The 22033-nt window shown below is 48.2% G+C and overlaps 2 protein-coding genes and 10 non-coding genes across 17 annotated transcripts in view; 2 read left to right on the top strand and 10 right to left on the bottom strand.

Annotated features, from left to right (window-relative positions):
- DARS2 (aspartyl-tRNA synthetase 2, mitochondrial) overlaps window positions 1-8312 on the top strand; it is a 28967-nt gene extending 20655 nt beyond the window's left edge. For all 3 annotated transcript variants that reach the window (XM_062192997.1, XM_062192998.1, XM_062192999.1), the window contains 5 exons: window positions 18-170; window positions 3889-4107; window positions 4326-4436; window positions 5866-5941; window positions 6970-8312. In XM_062192997.1, the coding sequence (XP_062048981.1) occupies window positions 18-170; window positions 3889-4107; window positions 4326-4436; window positions 5866-5941; window positions 6970-7178 (768 nt within the window). In that variant the 3' untranslated portion in view covers window positions 7179-8312. The remainder of the gene's footprint in view (window positions 1-17; window positions 171-3888; window positions 4108-4325; window positions 4437-5865; window positions 5942-6969) is intronic.
- A 2521-nt stretch (window positions 8313-10833) lies between these two features.
- LOC133761298 (small nucleolar RNA SNORD81) lies at window positions 10834-10910 on the bottom strand. The gene has a single exon (XR_009866102.1). It is a non-coding gene; the product is annotated as a small nucleolar RNA SNORD81 (small nucleolar RNA).
- A 142-nt stretch (window positions 10911-11052) lies between these two features.
- On the bottom strand, window positions 11053-11128 carry LOC133761318 (small nucleolar RNA SNORD47). Its single transcript, XR_009866121.1, has one exon. It is a non-coding gene; the product is annotated as a small nucleolar RNA SNORD47 (small nucleolar RNA).
- A 336-nt stretch (window positions 11129-11464) lies between these two features.
- Window positions 11465-11543, bottom strand: LOC133761322 (small nucleolar RNA snR60/Z15/Z230/Z193/J17). Its single transcript, XR_009866124.1, has one exon. It is a non-coding gene; the product is annotated as a small nucleolar RNA snR60/Z15/Z230/Z193/J17 (small nucleolar RNA).
- Window positions 11544-11694: 151 nt separating this feature from the next.
- Window positions 11695-11776, bottom strand: LOC133761299 (small nucleolar RNA SNORD79). Its single transcript, XR_009866103.1, has one exon. It is a non-coding gene; the product is annotated as a small nucleolar RNA SNORD79 (small nucleolar RNA).
- Window positions 11777-12408: 632 nt separating this feature from the next.
- On the bottom strand, window positions 12409-12472 carry LOC133761352 (small nucleolar RNA SNORD78). Its single transcript, XR_009866150.1, has one exon. It is a non-coding gene; the product is annotated as a small nucleolar RNA SNORD78 (small nucleolar RNA).
- Window positions 12473-12697: 225 nt separating this feature from the next.
- On the bottom strand, window positions 12698-12758 carry LOC133761321 (small nucleolar RNA SNORD44). Its single transcript, XR_009866123.1, has one exon. It is a non-coding gene; the product is annotated as a small nucleolar RNA SNORD44 (small nucleolar RNA).
- Window positions 12759-13036: 278 nt separating this feature from the next.
- LOC133761350 (small nucleolar RNA SNORD77) lies at window positions 13037-13104 on the bottom strand. Its single transcript, XR_009866148.1, has one exon. It is a non-coding gene; the product is annotated as a small nucleolar RNA SNORD77 (small nucleolar RNA).
- Window positions 13105-13347: 243 nt separating this feature from the next.
- On the bottom strand, window positions 13348-13430 carry LOC133761293 (small nucleolar RNA SNORD24). The gene has a single exon (XR_009866096.1). It is a non-coding gene; the product is annotated as a small nucleolar RNA SNORD24 (small nucleolar RNA).
- Window positions 13431-13573: 143 nt separating this feature from the next.
- Window positions 13574-13634, bottom strand: LOC133761356 (small nucleolar RNA SNORD75). The gene has a single exon (XR_009866154.1). It is a non-coding gene; the product is annotated as a small nucleolar RNA SNORD75 (small nucleolar RNA).
- Window positions 13635-14299: 665 nt separating this feature from the next.
- On the bottom strand, window positions 14300-14378 carry LOC133761320 (small nucleolar RNA SNORD74). Its single transcript, XR_009866122.1, has one exon. It is a non-coding gene; the product is annotated as a small nucleolar RNA SNORD74 (small nucleolar RNA).
- A 510-nt stretch (window positions 14379-14888) lies between these two features.
- ZBTB37 (zinc finger and BTB domain containing 37) overlaps window positions 14889-22033 on the top strand; it is a 33741-nt gene continuing 26596 nt past the window's right edge. Inside the window, exons 1-4 of one of the 4 annotated variants that reach the window (XM_062193004.1) lie at window positions 14889-14972; window positions 16014-16168; window positions 17254-18210; window positions 21049-21148. In XM_062193004.1, coding sequence (XP_062048988.1) covers window positions 17288-18210; window positions 21049-21148 — 1023 coding nt within the window. In that variant the 5' untranslated portion in view covers window positions 14889-14972; window positions 16014-16168; window positions 17254-17287. The other 3 variants (XM_062193006.1, XM_062193007.1, XM_062193003.1) reach the window with 3 other exon arrangements.

Here is a 22033-nt window from a genome sequence, read left to right as displayed (position 1 = left end):
TTTTTTCTTGATCACAGGAAGTCTTACCTGTATTTCTGAAAACCAATATAAACTGGAATTCTCCAGTAGCTGAACTGATAATGGAGGATCAAAGATTGGAATTAATCAGACTAATGCAAGTCCAAGAGGATGATGTGATCCTCCTAACTGCTGGAGAGCATCAGAAAGCGGTAAGGAAAATTACCCCGTAAACATTTGTGCTCCTGATGTTGAATGATGTCTCTTTTCCCATGAGTATACGTGTGTTTGAAACTGTTTAGTAAAATGGAGCTGCTGTGCATAAGTTGTTATATTAGCAAATATCTTTCAGTACTTTATAATGAAGTCTTTTTTTTAAAGATTTATTTATTTATTTGAAAGGCAGAGTTACAGAGAGGCAGAGGCACTGAGAGAGAGAGAGAGAGAGAGAGTCTTCCATCCGCTGATTCACTCCCCAGATGGCTGCAACAGCTGGAGCTGCACTGATCCGAAGCCAGGAGCTTCTTCCAGGTCTCTCATGTGGTACAAAGGCCCAAGGACTTGGGCCATCTTCTACTGCCTTCCCAGGCCGTGGCAGAGAGCTGGATCGGAAGTGGAGCAGCTGGGATTCAAATCAGCACCCATATGGGATACTGTCACTGCAGGCAGTGGCTTTCCCTGCTCTGCCACAGCACCAGCCCCTGAAATTTTTTCTTGTTAATTTCTTACTTCTATTGGCATTATTCACTCAGATTAGATTCTGATTAGATCTGACTGATTAGAGCAGCCACTTAGGCTGTTGGTATGAATTGGCTTTTTTTTTCTTTTTCTTTTTTTTTTTTTTATGTATTTATTTGAAAGAGTTGCAGAAAGAGGTGAGACACAGACAGAAAAAGAGATAGAGAAGTCTTCCATCTACTGGTTCACTCCCCAAATGGCCAGAGCTGAGCTGATCCAAAGCCAGGAGCCAGGAGCTTCTTCCAGGTTTCCCATGCAGATGCAGAGAGGGCCAAGGATGTGGGCCATCTTCTACTGCTTTCCTAGGCCATAGCAGAGAGCTAGATTGGAAGTGTAGCAGCTGGGACTTGAACCAGCGCGCCCATATGGGATGCTGGCACTGCAGGCCAGGGCTTTAACCTGCTGCACCACAGCGCTGGCCCGTTGGTTTGAATTGTACAACCATGAAAAAATACTGTCAGGTCCAGCACTGTGGCGTAAGCATGTTAAGTCTCCACCTGTGATGCTAGCATCCTATATGGGCACCAGTTCAAGTCTTAGCTGCTCCACTTCTGATCTAGCTCCCTGCTAATGGCCTGGGAAAGCAATGGAAGATGGCCTAGGTGCTTGGTCCCCTGTGCCCATGTGGGAGACCCAAAAGAAGCTCCTGGCTTCAGCCTGACGCAGCCCCGGCCATTACAGCCATTTGGGGAGTGAAACATCAGAGGAAACCTCTCTCTCTCTCTCTCTCTCTGTCTCTCTCTGTAACTCTACCTTTCAAATAAATAAAAAATGAATCTTTTAAAAAATATTTTCATTTTCTGTGTTTTAAAGATGAAGAAGATGTCGAATTTTTGTCCATTATGTATTCCTGAAACTGGAGGGAAAGATTAGGGGGCCGCAGAGAGGGCAGACTCCCCGCACCAGCCTGGTCAAGCCACGTCGTGTTTCTGGGAGCAGCAGCCGTAGTGTGGGCACTGCGAGGCACTGGCTGAGTCACATCCTCAGGGCACACGTGACTTAGCCTGAAGGATCTTTAAAATATACAAGCGTGTGAAGGCCACACTTTATACACACCCATTCTTTCATTGTGGTGTACAGTTTCTTTGGAGTGATAGTAGTAATGAGTACTTTATGAAGTTCATGCTTCCAGTTTATATTTGTACTTTTGATAATTTCTTCTAAAGGAAAAGATTCAGAGTTCAGCTTCAAAGCTAAATGGAGTCCACTGTCTTTCCCTTCCCCTGCAGTAGTAGCGTGAAGAAAGCTCTTTAATTACCAATTTTATTATTATTTCTTAGAAAAGAACTTGGGAGTTTGTATTCTATAATATCCTGCTACAAATTAATTTGGCAGTTAAACCTTTTCTTGGTATGAACCACACACGCTGGTGTTCTTTTATCAAGGAGATACAGCTATAATTCCTATTAAATCTTCTTGGAAGAAAGCTAAAAACCAAATCTATGGAGAGTAACATTCCTACTCTGAAAATGTCACAGTGAGGGTACCCTATGTGGACATTTAAATGTCAGTTGGAGTGAGCCACAGGGTGACACCCTGCGCATGTCTCTAGGCGTGTGTCACTGCTCTGTCTTTTCTCAGGGAAACCCTGTCCTGTATTGCACTTTAGTTAGCACTTACTGAACTCTTCTTATTTGTCATTACTGTTCTCAGCACTTTGTATATTAATTCATTTAATCCTCATACCAACCCTTCAAGAGATACGCTGCTGTTTTGGACAGCTGCATGTCTTATTGGAGTGCCTGGGTTCCAGTGCCAGCCCTACTTCAATCCAGCTTCCTGCTCATTTACACTCTGGGAGGCAGCAGGTGATGGCTCAAGTACTTGGGTCTCTGCCACACACGTGGGAAACTCAGAATGAGTTTCCGGCCCCAGGCTTCAGCCTGGCCCAGTCTCAGGGGTTGCAGGCATTTGGGAGTGAACCAGTAGATGGAAGATCTCTTCCTTCCTCTGTCTTTCAAATAAATAAATAAAAATAATTTCAAAGATAGATAAGAAAACTCGGGGCCAGCATTGTAGCTTAGCACGTTAAGCCACTGCCTGCAATGCCAGCATCCCATGTGGGCATCAGTTCATGTCCCAGCTGCTCCGCTTCCAATCTAGCTCCCTGCTCATGGCCTGGGAAAAGCAGTGGGAAATGGCCCAAGTGTCTTGGCCTCTGCCTCCCATGTGGGAAGCCCAGATGAAGTCCTAGCTTCTGGCTTCTGCCTGACCCAGCCAGTGAACAGAGACACTCTCTCTCTTTGTCTCTCTCTCTCTCTCTCTCCCTCCCTCCCTAACTCTTTTAAATAAATAAATAAATCTTAAAAAAAAAAAAAAAAACACAGAAACACAGAGATTAAAACTTTACAGGAATTAAAGAATCCAGATTTCTTTTCTTTTTTTTTTAAAGGCAGTGTGAAAGGGACAGAGAAAGGGACAAAGAGAGAGATCGATCTTCCATCCATTTCTTAACTCCCCAGATGCCCACAACATCTGGAGCAAGGCCAGACCAAAGCCAGGAGCCTGGAGCTCCATCCAGATCTCCCGTGGGGGTGGTGGGGGTGCCGGGGCCTGAGCCATCACCTGCTGCCTCCCAGACACATTAGCAGGGAGCTGGAAGGGAAGCAAGAGAGCGGGGACTCACACTCCAGTGTGACGTGCACACCCCAGGTGGTAGCTCAACCACTGTACCACAGCACCCGCCCCAAGGAGCCAGGTTTCTAGCCCATGAAGTCAGGTTCCAAAATCCATAGTCTTAAATTAACTTCTAGTCCAGGTCACCCCTAAAAAACCACCAGTGTTTGCTTCACAGTCACGATGTGTCAGGCAGTCATCAGATCTCACCCAAGCCTTCAAGAGCAGTGAGCAAACAATGACAACTGCCACTTGCATACTTTGTCTGATGCTGCCCCTCGTGTGCCATGCCTCTCCCACGTTAGTCCCCATGTTACGGAAGAGGGTAGAGAGAAGTTACTAAGGGGCTAAGCTGAGAGTTGGACTCAGGTCTGTGCTGCTCCAGTACCTGTGCTGTTAACACTGACCGTTGCCAGGCACTCACCCAGGAGGCTGTCATCCTCAGATAGGCAGTGTCTCACCTATTAACTGGCTAATCCTTTATCAGAGAACGGCCTGGCCTCAGAATCCAGGTTGTGGCATTCACTGCCTACTCCATCAAGAGGCTAACCCAACATTTCTGTCTTCTGTCTGCAGTGTTCTTTGTTGGGAAAACTGCGACTGGAATGTGCTGACCTTCTAGAAACAAAAGGAGTGGCACTCCGTGACCCGGCTCTGTTCTCTTTCCTGTGGGTGGTGGATTTCCCACTCTTCCTTCCCAAGGAGGACAATCCCAGAGAGCTGGAGTCAGCCCACCACCCATTTACGGCTCCTCACCCCAGTGACATCCACCTCCTCCACACTGAGCCCGCAAAGGTACCACTCTGTACTTCTGAATAAAAGGAAGGTGTAAATACGAGTAAAGGCGAAGAACTTGAGATTTCACAGTCTTGAGAGTTGGGCCTCAGTTCTGGAAGCCCCAAGAGGAACTGTAAGGCAGAAGTTCATGCATGGTCTCCGTGTAGGCTACAGGGTCTTCAAGCTTTAGAATAGAAACCGGAAATCTTCTCTAACATGAAGACTGAATTTTCTAGGTCCGGAGCCAGCACTATGACTTGGTTTTAAATGGCAATGAAATAGGAGGTGGTTCTATCCGAATTCACAATGCAGAGCTGCAGCATTACGTCTTGGCAACGCTGCTAAAGGTAACAGACATGAAACCTGGCCTCATCGTCTTTCCAGAGTATTTTGTCGGTTTTGCTAAACACTTGTTATGAATGGAGAATTCTTCAGGGTCAGCTTCTCTCTCTGTAGGACTTGGAGAAGTAGCTGATAGGCATGGCAGTCAGTGCTTGCTGTATGCCTCTCTCTAAGTACCTTATATGCATTGACAGTCAGTCCTCACAATTGATTTAGGAGACAGATTCTGCTCATTTTAAAGATGAGAACCTGAGGCAGACCAGTCAGCTTGCCCAGAGTCACACAGCTAAGCGAGCAGAGGCAGAATCAGGCCAGCCCCAGCCACTGACCTCTGCCCTTCTCAGGAAGTTGCTCTCAGAAACTGAAGATGTGCGATTTAAAAGGATTTGGTATCGCTTTGTAGATTACTGCATTTGCTGTCTTCATGGTGTGTTTTAGTGATAGAAAGTGGGGTAACTGGGATGTTACAAAGAAAGAGAAGAGCCCCCAGAGATGCAGACCCGCCAGTGTGTAGTTTGTTGGTGTTTGTCTAGAAAGCTAGGGTTGGCTCCAGAAAAGGTCATTGTGTGGGATTAACTAACGTGTGTGAGGTAGGATGGGACAACCTTGTATGTGTGTGGTACCAGAGAACTCAAAACATTAGGCTCCTCCTTTAGCTTTAGTGGCACTGTGATTTGTTAACTTGTCTTCTGCTGTACCAGAGCCTCCAGTCAGGGGCTTCTAGCCTCTCATTTGTCAGACCTCCCAGAACAGTCAGAAGTCTCCCGCTTTTTCCCTACTCACTGGTGGCGCGCTCTGCCCCAGTGCACACTGGAATACAGTAACCTAGAAGGCATTCAGACAGCACAGTGATGCCTTGATCCCACACCAGACTACTATACAAACCTTAAAGTGTGAGGCATTGGCATGTTTCCTTGAAGCTGCCATCCTGCTCCTGATTTGTAGCCTGGTTGGAGAACCATTTCCAGACAGATTTTCAACATCTGCAAACTAGCTGCCCCACCAGTTAGATACCAACTCCACTGCCTGTTCTTGGCACTCGCTCTCCTACCTCCCAGCAGTATTTATTTGGCCCTGTTGCCCCTGGTCCCTGTAATAGGACATTCTGCTTTTCATCTTGCCTTTCTGAGCCCATAATCTTCACCTCCTTGATTGGTCTTTCTCTAAGTTCGCATTATCACCGCAGTAATTGCTGCATGTACTAAGCACCAAGAATTTTTCTACGTTATTAATCATCTGTGACTTGTCTTATTCTGTGCCAAACTGTATACTTCTTGAGCTACTTTTTAAAATTTTCCCAGTGCACTATTAAGTCATGTTGAGATTCTTTTTTTTTTCCAATTCAACTTTGTTTTTCTTTAGTACTTAAGACTAGTGTACGGCACTTAGTCACCTTCAATGTATATTTAAATTGAATTGTCTTTTGAATTTCAGGAAGATGTGAAATTGCTCTCCCATCTACTCCAGGCTTTAGATTATGGGGCACCCCCTCATGGAGGAATTGCCTTAGGTAAACAACTTGTCCTTTTTGTAAACTAAATTGTATTACATAGCACTATGTCTCAAATTTGTAGTGGTAGAAAGGGGTGAGTCCAAGGATACTGTGAAAACTTAAGTTTCGGTTTCAATTTCAGTAATATTTTTAAATATATATTTATATATATACACACACACATACCTCACCTCTTATAAAAACAAAAATGACAGTTCACATTTGAAAGATTTCTTTCAATAGAATAAAGCTTCAGAGTCTTTAAGTCAGTATTGCTCAGATATTTGGAAGCATCATAGACATTCATTGGAGTCTGGTGTATGAAAAGAGGAACAATATAACCATCTCTTCACATTACTGTGGTTACTCTTGGCTGCTTTTATCAAGCAGGAAGAATGAGTTCTAGGACGCTCACCTAGATTGTAGCCCCCAACAAGGACTTCCTTCTGTGTCTTTGGAGTTCCTATCTTGTTCAGTCTGTGGTAGGGCCTTTAGTAAGCCCTTGCTAAGGACTAATTACTGTGGCAGTCAGTCACAATAACATGTGAACATTAGTCCTGAGCACTCTTCCAGAATGAGACAGAAAAGAATCAAACAAAATTCTCTAAAAAGACAGAGAACTGAGTTTGGCTATAGCCTGTTAAAGATTCCTTTTTTTTTTTTTTTTTTTTTTTTTTTTTTTTTTTTTTTTTTGAATGGGGCAGGTGCTTGGCCTAGCAGGTAGGACGTGGATTTGATTCCTAGCCCCGGCTCCTGACTCCATCTTCCTGCTGATGCAGACCTTGGGGGCAGTAGTAATGGCTCAAGTAATAAGGCTCCTGCCACCCACATCAGAAACCCAGGTTGAGTTCCTTGGCTGCCAGCCAGGCCCAGGGCCATTACTGGTATTTGAGGAATGGACCATCAGATGGGAGTGCTTTCTCTCTGCATCTCAAATACAACCAAAAAATTTGTTTTAAAGTTCTCTGTAATTTTATAGAAAACCAGTCATTCGCAACATTAAATTCCATTTCTCATCTGTTATCTGTTGTATTTTTTACTCACAGGGTTAGACAGACTGATGTGCCTTGTCACTGGATCTCCAAGTATCAGAGATGTCATAGCCTTCCCAAAATCCTTTCGAGGACATGACCTCATGAGCAGTGCTCCAGACTGTGTCCCTCCCGAGGACCTGAAGCCCTACCATATCCAAGTCTCCTGGCCAGCCGACTCAGAAACAGACAAGAATCCATTGAATCACCATCAAGAAAGTTGAGCTTGGCCGGCGCCGTGGCTCAACAGGCTAATCCTCTGCCTTGTGGCGCCGGCTGGGGCGCCGGATTCTGTCCCGGTTGCCCCTCTTCCAGGCCAGCTCTCTGCTATGGCCCGGGAAGGCAGTGGAGGATAGCCCAAGTCCTTGGGCCCTGCACCCGTATGGGAGACCAGGAGAAGCACCTGGCTCCTGCCATCGGATCAGCGCGATGCGCCGGCCGCAGCGGCCATTGGAGGGTGAACCAACTGCAAAAAGACCTTTCTCTCTGTCTCTCTCACCATCCACTCTGCCTGTCCAAAAAAAAAAGAAAGCTGAGCTTTGCATTTTGTCCTCTTTACTTCCCCAAGATTAAAATGAGATCCAGAGGTCTCCCAGAGATTGGAGTCAGGTCTTGAGGTGGAAGGAATCCAGACAATTCTTCACATTGAAGAAACAGAAGATGTCTAATTTTGACCTGACAACATGCATCAGTACCTTTAATTTTTTGGTAGGGACTTCATCAAAGTTCCATTTTACTTGGAGAGTTGGGAAAGATGTTTCTTGGTTTGGGAAATATAATGGCTTAGCATTTTCTAATTATGTTTTTCATACCCAGGTATATTATTCACTTAAGACATCAACTAGTCAGTTGATGGAGGGTTCAGTTCACCCACATCAATATAATCATATAAATAGTGACAGTTCAAGTATCAACTTAATATATTTAAAAGCAGCACAATACAAAACCTATCACTGAATTGCGAGAAAATCTTGTTTCACCTTGATCATGTTACACAAACCTCCCCCAGCCTCCCTTCCTGCTTTTGTGACAGGCACTGAATACTTGCCCTGGCCACCTCACAGGGATTTTGTTGCCAGAATCAGGGGAGATAACGTATGTACAAAATGTGAGTGAAAATGCTTTGAAAAAACTATGTAAGATACTATCCATCCACAAACAAATGCAGGTATGTTTTATAAAGATGAAACAAATCTATAAAGTTATATGAATAAGTATTCTTTTTCATAAGCATTAATCCCTGAGTAATATTTTTTTCTGAATTGTAATTGAAAATACTAATTTACCTTCAACTAACCTCAAATATATTAAGGAAACACTTAAGACTGTAATAATTAAAACGAGGAAAAAGGCCTTGATTGATGAGTTTGAAAGTTTTCCTGACCTTTACTTTTGCCTTGACATTCCTTTGATTTATAAACAAAAAATACCAGTTTTATACAAAAAATCTTCAAAACATTCTAGAAAATGCACATTGCAACTTCAAAATTTTGTTGCCACCAAAGTAAACACTCCATTTTCTGTGAACTTTTTAAAAACACCTTCATATCCCTGGTTCACCTCAATATACTATTTCTGATACTAAAAACAGCTCACCTCCAGGTTTAATTTCTGATACTTTATAGGCTCCACAGTATGCCCTACCCTGCCAGAAGCTGGTTTGCATTGGGTGGAGCTCCTCTAACTCCATCCTCTTACAAATTCCCTGAGTGCACTCTGGAGCCAAAGTCTGCTGGCAGGTTCCTGTGGGGATAAAGGCTAACTACAGAATTTCTAGACATGCCCTATACTGGGTAGGAAAACAAATTTTCTGTCTATGCCACATGGCTATTAGCCACTTTCTAAATACTATATAGTTGACTGTTTAGAGTCTGTGACCAAAATACTTTTTATCCTGGAATCTTCATTTTGTAATTTACAAATACCAAAGGCTGTAGGTACCCAGGAGTCCAGAGACCCAGTCACTTCAGCCATTATTCAGCCTGTCTTCAGACCAGTCAAGAAAAACTTATTCTGCCATATATGGAAATGTCACTATTCAAGACCAGCAAGGTGGGGTGACCTTAAAATCAAACTTTAGCAATAAAGGTGATGACATAACCAGGTTTTTTACCATGCACAAACCTCCTACTCTGGAAACGGGGCTCATTCCAGTCTCCCCAGTCCCTGGGACTTATTCAGGATAGGCATCTGGCCCAGCAGTTTAAGCAGCTGGCTAGGACACCTGTGTCCCTCACTGGAGTAGCTGGGTTTGATTTGGGGTTGTGGCTCCTGATACCAGCTCCCTACTAACAAATCCTGGGAGGCAGTAGCAATGATTGGTCAGTTGGCTTCTGCCAGAGGTGGGATACACAGATAGTCCTGTTTCTGCTCCGTTCACTCCCAACAGGAGTGAACCAATGGAAGCATGCTCCCCGTTTTTTCTATGCTGCAAGTTTCAAAAACAAAATAAGCATTTGCCAGCCACCAGCAGATCATTACAGCTTCAACAGATTGGCCACAGCAGACATTTGGCACAGTAGTGAAGCTGCTGCTTGGGTTGAAGCCCTCATTCCAGCTAAGTGCTAATGCAGTCGGTGGAAGCAGTTACCACCTACATTGGTGAACAGTGAAATCTGGGATGACCGCAAGGCCTAGTCCTGACGACTTAGGCAGTTAGTTCCGTTGGTTCACCCCCCCCCCCAAAAAATGGCTACCGTGGCCAGCACGCCACACAGATCAGGAGCCAGGTGCTTCCTCCTGGTCTCCCATGCGGGTGCAGGGCCCAAGGACCTGGGCCATCCTCCTCTGCCTTCCCAGGCCACAGCAGAGCTGGCCTGGAAAAGGAGCAACCGGGACTAGAACCCAGGATGCTTAGCTTAGTGAGCTGTGGCGCCAGCCAACCCCTCCGCTTTTCACCTAGAGATTTGTACTGCAGCCCAGGTGAATTGGCCACTTCAACTCCTGCGTCCACATTGGAGCTGCCTGGCATCCCATCCTGCTTCCTGCTAGCGCACCTGAAGCAGCAACCTAGATTTTCCATTGTCAACGTTTAGCTTGGAAGATGTGCCAAATGCTTTATGCTATGAATTCCCCTCTGAACTTCTTTGCCATTCATGCCTAACTCATGCAAAGGCTGCTGTGATAAATTCAAAGAACCACTTAGGAATATCTAACTATATAAACTCTAGTTATGTGGAATTCCCAAAACTTAGCAGACTCATGCTTTTAACTCCACTTCTCTACCATTTTAAATGATTAATTTACTGATTTACCTGGAAGGTAGTTTGAGGGATAAAGTCCCAAGTTAGTTCACTACCCAAAAGTCAACAGCCAGGATAAGCCTGGCTGAAATCAGCAGCCAGCAACCTCACACCTTGACCTCTTGCCTTCTAGCAGCTGTAGCACACTGCAAGCTAAGCCTCTGTCTGCTCCTCTTTCCTCCGTGAAAGCAGTGCACCCACAGTGGGAGACAGATTCTCTCCCACTCTTGTCCCCAAGTAACAAAAATGACATAGCTGTCACCTTAATAAGTAACTCAAGGAGGCGCCAGAGTGTTTTTGGACAGCATAGGAGATGCTGGTTCAGGTTCTGTATATCCCAAACCAAGTGTCTGGCTCTCAATTCCTATCCATAGAGGCTAACAGTCTCTGGGCTGAAGCACCTTGGTCCCTCTACCTCTCATTTGAGACCCACATTGAGATCAACACATGACAGATAAAACTTTGCTCCCCCTACCCTAATCAAACACATTACTCCAGATGGTTTGTAGAAATTTATTGATATTTCAGAGATGTTTCCTCTTCTATCCCATGAGCACCCAACCAGCTGCCTGCAACAAAGATAGCACTTTTAGCCACATTACAAGATTTCAGATTAAATGACTACTGACATGACAAACAGAATATCAGATCTGTTATTTTCAGCAGGTAATCAGTGAGAGAGTTCAAGTTGGGGTGAGATCATCATGTATTCTGGTATGAAGAATGGCGCTGATATTTCTAATCCTCACCTTCAAGAGGTGGCATGTCACTGCAGTCAGAGCCCTAAAAGCAAACAAATATTAATGTATTAATAGAGATAAAAAAAAGCTTTGTGCATGATTCTTGTTTGTACAGCAACCTCAGAACAAAATGGAACGGTTTTCAAGTGATATCATTCTTCTTCATTTGGCAGAATCATTACATCATTGGTTACACTTCAAGTTACCATTCAAACTGTTAGAACTGACTTACCCTCATTTCCATGGTTAGAGCACAAGTTTCAGCATCTGTTTCAAAATAAAAGTTTACCTTACTCATTTTTCCTAAAAGGTCACATTTTAACCTGACAACAGCTAGATCATTCCATATGGCACAATTTGCTGATCATTTTGTGTATATTCCACCCAAAAATCCTTCAAATTTCAACTAACCTGTGCCAAATGTCAATTCTTAATCCTGACAGTAAAATAAGACATTCAACCAACCCACTACAATGACACAAACCCTATGGTTTAGTAATGGCTAAATTCATGTTTCATACTGGCAGCCGGATACATCAGATAGGAGCGAAAGACATACTGCTCATCAGTGACAGTCTGCTGAACTATGTTGTCATCATCGTACCGGCTCTGAGACTGCTCGGCGGAACTGGAAGGATGCATACCTTTGTTATCAGGACTTCTTCCTCCAGACTGGAGCCGCGCTGACACTTCATACCTGCAGACATGCAGTCAGTTAGCAGTGGGCAGTAACTGACAGCTATCTGGAAGGTTTCTGCTACTGTTTCAGTTTAAGATTAGTCTTCAGTCTCTTTCAGAGAGATTCCCATCTGTTTTAACTTAAAGTCATCACTAACAGCATCTCGCTCAAAGAAAATTTAACAGAAATAAAATGCATACCTTTAAGCAAAAGGTCTCCAAAATCTCCACCTGAAAATAAGTCATTTCTTTAGACATCATTTCCTAATGGCTGAATTCAGTTATGTTGATTACAGTATTTAATGCTGTTTCCCAAAAGCTTCAGTTCCCAGGATTAAACAAGGCCACACTCACTGAATTTAACACTACATTTTGGGGCCAGCGCTGTGGCACAGCAGGTAAAGCCTCTGCCTATGGCACATCTCATATGGGTGCTCCTCTTCTGATCCAGCTCCCTGGCTAATGTGCCTGGGAAAGCAAGCAAAGATGGCCCCAGGGCTTGGGCCCCTGTGTCCATACAGGAGACCCACAAGCTCCTGACTCCAGACTGGTACAGCCATGGCTGTTGCAGGAATCTGGGGTGTTTATTGGTGGGTAGAAGAGCGGACTCTCCCTTTCTGCTGACTCTGCTTCTCAAAATTTAAAATCCTTAAAATTTCTCAGATAAGCTAAGAGCATTCCTTACCCAGGCATCCATGGACAGTTAACAGGTAACCAGTTCCTAGAACAGAAACATAACTTTCATTAAAATGCTAAGTCTCCTTAAATTCTTCTCAGGCTTATCTGTTACAGGGTTCTTCAGTACAAATTTGTCCACATGCTCACTTCAGATCAGACATTTGATCAGCATCATTACAAAAACCCTGGCTCAGGGCATGCCCAAATAAACGTTCCCAAGCTGGCAGCCCAGTACTTATGCATGATCACTTCAGCAGTAACAGCCCACAATCTACTGGAGTTTTTCATTTAATACTCACCTAAAAATTAAAAGCAGAAGAGTTGAGGTCCCCACCTAAGAAGTTAAGGGTGATTTTTAGTGCAGTCAGAGCTAAATATTTCTCACCCTGAAGCGGACAAATGCCAAGTCAGTTAGAGCTAATTAAGACCCTCACATTCAGTCAGTATTTGCTTATCGTCATCCAGGCTGCATTTACAAAGGACAACCTCACTAACGGTAACTGGACAAGAATCTAACATTACTCCATCTACTGCCCATGCTAAGTGCTTCCTGTACGTAAGTACGCCCTTCAAAAGCCAATGTGGCTTTATTTTGTCCAGTTACCTGTTCCTACTTGGGTTCTACTTCCACTTACCATTTTCAACTTCCAGCTTCCTTTATAGTGCCTGCAAAAGATTGTAAACAGATTTTAAACTTAGATTAGTGGTAAGTTGTGTATGCTATTAGCAGACACCAACATCTCCAGATACATCAGACCAATGATACATCTCTTCAGAATGCAATCTGATGAACTATGCAACCATCACAGTATCTGTTCCACCCTCTGCTCCCTGCCACTGAGCATTACCAGGGTGAGCACCCCTCGTGCACAGGCATCTATGTAGCCTGGCAACCTAATCCAGTAAAACACGGTCCAGACAGTATGGATTTAGACCACGTAAGGTTTCTCACCTGTGTGACCTCTGGTAGACTGAGACTTGCTCTTTAAAACCTGGAAGAAAACAGCCTCATTAACGTTGGCCACTCTCCGCATTTCCCAAACCACTATTCTGTGTGCCTCAGTTAAGGTAATGGTGGTTTAAGACTCTCGTCATGCCGACAGTCAAGAGTAGCAAATAAACCGTCATCATTGTGGCACACTCCCTGCTAAGCTCTGGGGCAATTTCTGTTAGCTTACCTCCGTACTCCTTCCTCTCTGGCACGGAACTAGGACAAAAAGACGGATACAAGACGATGAGAAACCTCCTTATAACCCGTACGAACACCAGACTGTTTGAACCAGCCTCAGAATGTCATTTTCAGAAATCCCTTCTGTCCACTACTCTTAAACCATCACAGGCTTTATTCACAAAAAACACGGAAAATTCCCCAATTCTCACCTCGTGCGTCAGAGGCCATCAAGTGCCACACCGCATCCATATGTAGCAGCCTGCCTGAGGAGAGAATGGGCACGTGTTCAGAACTCGTCCACTCCAAGCCTGCACGCTGCTGACCGCACCCCTCACTGCCCGCGCTCCCCCGCGGTAGCGGAGGCTGCACCCTTCACTGCCCGCGCTCCCCCACGCTGCTGATCGCACCCCTCACTGCTCGAGCTCCCCCGCGGCAGCGGAGGCTGCACCCCTACTGCCCGAGCTCCCCCACCATAGCGGAGGCTGCACCCCTACTGCCCGAGCTCCCCCGCGGCAGCGGAGGCTGCACCCCTACTGCCCGAGCTCCCCCGCGGCAGCGGACGCTGCACCCCTCACTGCCCGAGCTCCCCCACCATAGCGCAGGCTGCACCCCTACTGCCCGAGCTCCCCCACCATAGCGCAGGCTGCACCCCTCACTGCCCGAGCTCCCCCACCTTAGCGGAGGCTGCACCCCTACTGCCCGAGCTCCCCCGCGGCAGCGGAGGCTGCACCCCAGGAGCCAGGGCCGCCGGCGATGGCGCAGTGCGGGCTCTCAAGGGGTCACGTGGGCTGCACCGCCGGCCTCGGCGAGCGGTCGGCCCCTCGGCTGGCTCGCACGCGCCGCCATCAGAGCCGTTGGCATTCATCAGCGCTCTCAGATGTCCCTACCAACACAGACTTCATCAGAGGCAGGCACGGCAGCCGAGGGCCCTCCGAGGCAGAGCAGCGCGCGCCGCCGCGCAATCCGCCCGCATCCTCATCGCTGAGGCGTACGAAGGCACGCGACGAGCACGCAAGTACTGGCCAGTTGGTGGCGACTCCAGTCACCGAGAGCTGGAGCCGACGGACCCCAGCCAACACCCGCTTGAAGGCCGCACTCACCGAGCCGCCGAGCGGAAGCCGACCCCCAGCTGGAAAGACTGAGATGGCGCCCGGCCGCCCGTATATAAGGGTTCCTTTCGGTGACGTCACGACGCACGCTCCCATCCTGCGTCGGCTCGGGCCCTCCCTCCGGCCCCGCCTCCTCCGGCCCCGCCTCCTGCCCGCCTCCCCGGCCCCGCCCAACCCCGCCGTCGAGGGCGGGGACCCCGCCCGCGGAGCAGGGCGCCCCCCCTCCCGCCGGAGGGAGCGCCGAGAGGGGAGGGGGCGCGAGGGACGGCGGGCGCCGGGCGGGGGCGGTGGAAGGGCGAGCGATTTCCTTCCGGCACGTCGCCCGCTCCGGGGAGGGGGCGGGGGGTTTCACTTCCGGGACGGTGTTCCGGCCCACTCCGGCCCACTTCCACCCCCGGAGGTAGGTGCTGGTCCTCGACGGGGCTCAGGCCCCGCCGCCGGCCCCGGGGCCGCCCGGTCCCGCCCGCGCCGCGGAGCGCCGCCGGGGCCCTCCGCCGCCGGCCCTCTCCTCAGGCGCGGCCGACCCCTGCCCTGCGGCCCCGGGCCGGGCGGCCGGACCCGCCCCCTGCCGGCGCCCCTCCCTCAGGACCCCGGGGTGGGCGGCCCCCTCCCCCGCGGCGCCGGGACACACCCGCGGCACACACCCACCGCACCGGGCCGCCCGCACCGGGGCCGGGGCCGCCCTCCTCGCCCCGCGCCGCCGCCCGCACCGGGGCTGCCCACCTCTCCCCGCGCCGCCACCGGGGCCACCCACCTCTCCCCACGCCGCCGCCGCCCGCACCGGGGCGCCGCCCCCTCCGCGCCCGGGGTCCTCGGGGCCACCTCGCCCCACGCCGCCGCCCGCACCGGGCCCGGGGCTGCCCACCTCGCCCCACGCCGCCTCCCGCCGACGGCTCCGCGCCCGGGGTCCTCGGGGCCACCTCGCCCCACGCCGCCGCCCCCTCCGCGCCCGGGGTCCTCGGGGCCACCTCGCCCCACGCCGCCGCCCGCACCGGGGCTGCCCACCTCTCCCCTCGCCGCCGCCGCCGCCGCCCGCACCGGGGCGCCGCCCCCTCCGCGCCCGGGGTCCTCGGGGCCACCTCGCCCCACGCCGCCGCCCGCACCGGGCCCGGGGCTGCCCACCTCGCCCCACGCCGCCGCCCGCACCGGGCCCGAGGCTGCCCACCTCGCCCCACGCCGCCGCCCCCTCCGCGCCCGGGGTCCTCGGGGCCACCTCGCCCCACGCCGCCGCCCGCTCCGTGCCCGGGGCCGCCCACCTCGCCCCACGCCGCCGCCGCCCGCACCGGGGCCGGGGTCCTCGGGGCCACCTCGCCCCACGCCGCCGCCCGCACCGGTCCCGGGGTCCTCGGGGCCACCTCGCCCCACGCCGCCGCCCGCGGACGAGCGCCGCTCGAGTGCGGAGTGGCCCACCCCACGCCCTTCCCCGTTCTCCCTCTTGCAGCTCCCAGTCCTCCGGCGCGGACCGTAGAGAGACCCTCCTCCTGGGGAAAGGCGCTGGTGTCGGCTCCAAAAGAAACACCTGCGTTCCTGATGGCATCGACAGAGGCTCTTACTGGATTCAAAGTTTCAAAACAAACTGTAACGCTTTGGAAAAAGGTCAGGTTGGCTGAAGTCGGTTCCTGAAAGCAACTTCCCCGTGTACTGGTCAGTGCCGTGGATGCGGGGCGGTGCTGACCTGTCAGCCTGCGTACCTGAAGTTTCCGCGCTTCCCGTGAGCCCTCACCAAGTGGCAGATCAGTCAGTGCCCACTGGACGGAAGTCGCCGTCTTCCTGTTGAGATTCAAACGGGCCCCTCTCAGCTGTGGAAGACTGTTGGCTGGAGGTGCAGCCTTAATGTTTCATCTGGTTTTTAATAAAAAACCGAAAATTTTAAAGTAAAAATGTTGGCCACACACTTGGGAAATGCTCTATTTTTGCTGTTCTGGTGAGCTAAATTTCAGGATCAAAGTATCACTACCCTGAAAGTATGGGTTTGTCTCAACAGGCCCAGATTCACCTGCCTTTTCCTAATCCTGAGAACTGAACTGCTGTATTTTCTGCATCTTGGTCGAGTCCTGACAGTCCTGTGGAGTGTGTCCTAACCTAGAGTTTGCTGCACAGTCATAAAGCGTTTTTGTGGGTGCTGTGACTCAGAAGAGGAGAAATACTGACCTATATTCATTACTTTATAAAATAATATGCATGACTAATGCAGCACCTAGTAAAATAGCAAGAGAAACCTAATGAACCCGTCAGTGTATAACTGCATTTATTCCAAGGGCTTATTTCTTTTCTCCTCCAAAGAAAATTTGTAAAGTTGTCATGGGACTTATGTTCAGTCCGCAAATATCTTATGATTAATGCTTTAAAACAAACAAGCGAAACCTGTCAACGGTGCTTCCCCCACCTTGTCCTGCTGAACTTGCATTTTGATGTTGTATACCTTTTATTAAGAAAGTGTGGTTATTGCATGAATTTTTAGGAATCTATCATTTTTTGGCTTTAACGATCTTGGTATGAAATGCAGACTTTAAAAGCTGTTGGGAATTCTACTTCCACATTTAAGCATCAGGAAGATACTTGTTTTTATTTGGAGAGTTTGAAATTTTACCAAATAGTGTTGTGAGTATATTTGAATTGGAAAAGCATAGAGGCAGTAAAAGTGTAATTGTTAATGAAAATGTGGTTTCCTCTCTCAGCAGGGTTGAATGCCTGCCTTCACCTTCAGGCACGACCATGGAGAAAGGAGGGAACATACAACTGGAGATCCCTGACTTCAGCAACTCTGTCTTGAGCCATCTAAACCAGCTGCGCATGCAGGGCCGGCTCTGTGACATCGTGGTCAATGTGCAAGGACAAGCCTTTCGGGCTCACAAAGTAGTCCTGGCTGCCAGCTCCCCCTATTTCCGGGATCACATGTCCTTGAATGAAATGAGTACTGTCTCCATCTCGGTCATCAAGAACCCTACTGTTTTTGAGCAGCTCCTTTCGTTCTGTTACACCGGGCGGATATGCCTGCAGTTGGCGGACATCATCAGCTACCTGACTGCTGCCAGCTTCCTGCAGATGCAGCATATTATAGACAAATGCACGCAGATCCTGGAGGGCATTCACTTCAAAATCAACGTGGCTGAGGTTGAAGCAGAATTAAGTCAGACAAGGACAAAGCATCAAGAGAGACCTCCTGAGTCTCACAGGGTCACACCGAATCTGAACCGCTCCATTAGCCCCAGACATAATACCCCAAAGGGAAGCCGGCGAGGCCAGGTCAGTGCCGTGCTGGATGTCAGAGAGCTGAGTCCCCCTGGGGAGTCCACCAGTCCTCAGATAATTGAACAGAGTTCTGACGTAGAGAGCCGGGAGCCCATTCTTCGGATCAACCGCGCAGGCCAGTGGTATGTGGAGACAGGGGTAGCAGACCGGGGCGGCCGGAGTGATGATGAAGTGAGGGTCCTTGGAGCAGTACACATCAAAACTGAAAATCTGGAGGAGTGGCTGGGGCCTGAAAATCAGCCTTCTGGAGAAGATGGAAGTAGTGCAGAGGAAGTCACAGCCATGGTGATTGACACCACAGGCCACGGTTCTGTAGGACAAGAAACTTACTCGTTAGGATCTTCAGGAGCCAAAGTAGCACGTCCAACCAGCAGTGAAGTTGACAGGTAAGTCTTGTTTTCCCATCGAGTGGCTGTTGCGCAGATGCCCCTGAAGTGGGCTCTCTGGTACAGGAAGCAAGTGATGCTGGGAAAACTGACGACGTGCCAGAAGATTGGTATCCTGGTCTTTTTTTAAAGCAGGAAGTGCTCAGTCCTGGAGTGTTGAAGACGTTGTAAGAAATGTTGTAAAGGTAGACATTGCCAAGAGTCCGCGATAGCCAGGGCTTCCTCAGGGTTCCAGGCAGGGAACTGATCCTCAGCTGGGGGCCTAGCAGCCTGGCCTTTCATTGGTAGATTAACACATGGGTAATGGCCTTGGGGATTTCCTTTGTAGCACTGTTTATTTCTCTTTGTCTTCATCTACCAGATTAGAGAAGTGTGACACCAGAAGTGATTGTTCTTTTCAAATTAGCATGAACACAAGCATTCCAAATAAAGCTTTTTGAATGTTTTTCATTCTTTTTTTCACTTGTCATTTAATGATATTTTTCTTTGTTTCGCCGATTACTGCTGTCACCACAGGCCTGAAGAGTCTGTCTGTTATCTCCCCCCACCAGTGCTGCTATGCCCTGTGCCTCACTTTTCTCTTTCTGATGAATGGATTTGCTAGAACATTGCTTTTTGGTGGAAATAGCAGTGGTTTGTGTTTTGTTTTTTAAGATTTATTTATTTGAAAGGCACAGTTACAGAAAGAGGGTGCAGGGTGGGTTATCTTCTGCTGCTTTCCCAGGCACATTGTTAGGGAGCTGGATCAGAAGTGGAGCAGCCAGGACTTGAACCAGCACCCATATAGGGTGCAGGTGTTGCAGGTTGCTTTACCCACTGTACCACAACGCTGGCCCCAAGCACTGGTTTTACTCTAAATTGAAAGAAAATCTCGATTGAAACAAATTTTACAAATTGAGACTGGTATTTATTACTTTACCTTCTTGAAAATTAAAGTTGTGTGAAAATTAAAGTTCTAGTGACAACTAAAGAAGCTACAACTTTGGTTTACAGCGGGTCTTGACAGATGTGTCACAGCCACTTTGGTGATCTGGATTTGAGTTTCCTTATGTCCTTAATAGTTAGAGTACTGTTGGATACAGCACTCCTATGTTAGAACTCCTATGTTAGAACCGTAACAGAATTAATATCATCTTAAATTGCAAAGATTCTCCACTCCATGCCGTATACCAACAGTCTGAAATATCTAACAGGTTATCCTGGTGCCTGTGAAGTAGGCAGGCATTTAGGTTAAGACCACGCCTTCGCCACGCCCCTGTGTGACCTCATTCCCCTACCTGGCCACACCTGGGTGCCCACCAGCCAGTCAGGTTAATTAACCACTCCCCTTTGGAAGTGGGTTAAAAGCCGGGAGGTGGTGTTGCCCGCGGGCTCTTTTTCCCTGGCCTCTTGCTAGGAAGGGGGCTTGCTGTAGCCCCGCGCCTCCAGGGCGCCTGGCCTTTGGGCCATGGGCTCTAGGCTCCCTGGCCCAGACACAGGCCTAGATGTTCTCCACGTGGCTGGTTCCTGGTGCTTGGTGTGAACCCCCGTTCACCTCTCTCTCTCAAATGGAGCTCTCACTCTCCTATGCATCTTTCTCACTAAATAAAAGCTTAAAAGTACCATGCTGCCTCGTTTATTTGTGCCGGTATTTAGAATTCTCTGAATATTAGGCAAGAACCCTCTTGGGATTATTAATATTGGGGATTTAGTGATAAGCCTGTGGTGAGATCGTATGGCACCCCAAATTCCGGTAGTACATGTGGCACCCCAGATACCACTGCTGGGGAACTTTAAGGGACCACATTTTAGTGTAAAATTTTAGGGGGTCTTTTTCAATTTCACTTGGAAGGAAGAACATCCAAATACTTAATTATTACCTAGAAACAGTTGTAAACCCAGTGTTAATTTATTCTTTTAAGGTGTCCCAGTACTTTCGTGAAGGTGGAAAATGCATATTTAGCTTTAGCTTCACAGCTCATATGGTATGTCTGCTGTGGCATTTTGTGTTTCTTAAATTTACTAGGGCAAACCTTTCCTTTTTTTTTTTTAGAATTATTTTATTTATTTGAAAGAGTTACAGAGAGAGGTAGAGCCAGAGAGAAGTCCTCCATTCCGCTGGTTCACTCCCCAAATGACCACAACAGCCAGAGCTGAGCTAATCCAAAGCCAGCCAGGAGCCAGGAGTGTTAGGCCTTCACAAAACACACCAAACACCGGAGTAAGGGAAAGGGTTTATTGGGGAAAACCCAGCAGACCGGAGGGAAGGGGTGAAGAGGGAAAAGGAGTGTAACAGAGAAAGAGGAGAGAGGAGAGGAGGCTAGAGAGAGAGCCACGTGTTCAGGAACAAGTCCTTTTAAAACTTTGCCCAAGGGCGGGCAGGGAATCAGGAGCAGTGAATCCCATTAGGATGGGGGTGGAGCTTGGAACACGTGGCTACCTGGCTTTCAGCAATGGCGGTGGGAGCCAGGGCATAGGATGTAAATCACGCCATAGATAAAACTGGGCCATTTTCCTAACAACGAGCCTCTTCCGAGTCTCACATGGATACAGGGGCCCAAGCGCTCAGGTCATCTTCCGCTGCTTTCCCAGGCCAAAGCAGAGAGCTGGATCAGAAGAGGAACAGATGGGACTCAAACCATGCCCACATGGGATGCCAGGCTGGGGCTTCAACCCACTGCTCTGTAGTGCCAACCCTAGCGCAAGCCTTTCTTGCCTTATTTCAAGGCAAAGTGTATATTGATTTGGTTTGGTTTGTTCCTGCTGCTTCAACTATGATAAAGAGGGGGAGATGTCACCATCTGCTAAGGTCTTTGAAACTGCTTTCCTATTAATCCCTTTATGTTCTTCTTCCAACAGATTTAGCCCCTCTGGCAGCGTTGTTCCCTTGACAGAGAGACACAGAGCCCGCAGTGAATCTCCTGGGAGAATGGATGAGCCTAAGCAACTCAGCTCCCAGGTATGTACTTACAGATTTAGGATTGCTGTGGTAGTCAGAAGAATTGCCACTGTGTCTGAACAAAACATAATCAGAAATGAAAAATGTAGAATAAATAACAGTGACTGTTAAAGAACGCTGTATTTGATTACTTCTTTCTTTATTCTTGCTTGTAAGTATACAGGGAATATACATTTGCTATCTGCAGGGTTTGGAAGATAGAAAAAGATAACAAGATTATGAAATTCTTTCCTGATTACAGGGAACAGTCTGTAGGCCTGTAGTGATAAAATTAATCCCTGAAAGCTATATGTAGGAATTTAGGACCTAGAACAGAGACTCTGATTTTATATGTGTGTGGATATAATATATGTGCACATTTATAACTAATTTTTATAATATATCTTTGTACACAGATTGCTTATGCATTGAATGTATATATATTTTCTATTTTATATGCTTGTATATTTTCCTTTTTTTTTTTTTTTTTTTTAAGATTTACTTATTTGACAGAGTGACAGAGAGATATTCTGCATCTACTCGTTCACTCCCCAGCTGGCCACATGGCCAGGGTTGGTCTGGCTGAAGCCAGGAGCACAGAACTCCATCCAGGTCTCCCACATATGTGACAGGGGCCCAAGTCTGTGAGCATCCTCTGCTACTGTCCCAGGCACATTAGCAGTGAGCTGGATCAGCAGCAGAGCAGTCAGGACTCAAACCAGCACTGATATGGGATTCTGGCACTGCAGGTGGTGCCTGAACTCACTGTGCCACAACACAGTCCCCTTCATTTATGTGCTTTCTGCATCCTGCATCTTGTTAGACTACAATGTCTTAGGAAGGCTTGGAATGCCATCCTGATGTCTTCTATTTTCTTTGCAACTCTTCCTTACAAATTAGTATAAG

Source organism: Lepus europaeus, chromosome 5, assembly GCF_033115175.1.
Source record: "Lepus europaeus isolate LE1 chromosome 5, mLepTim1.pri, whole genome shotgun sequence".
Classification (NCBI taxonomy): Eukaryota; Metazoa; Chordata; class Mammalia; order Lagomorpha; family Leporidae; genus Lepus; species Lepus europaeus.
This window is presented reverse-complemented; position numbering and strand designations above follow the sequence as displayed.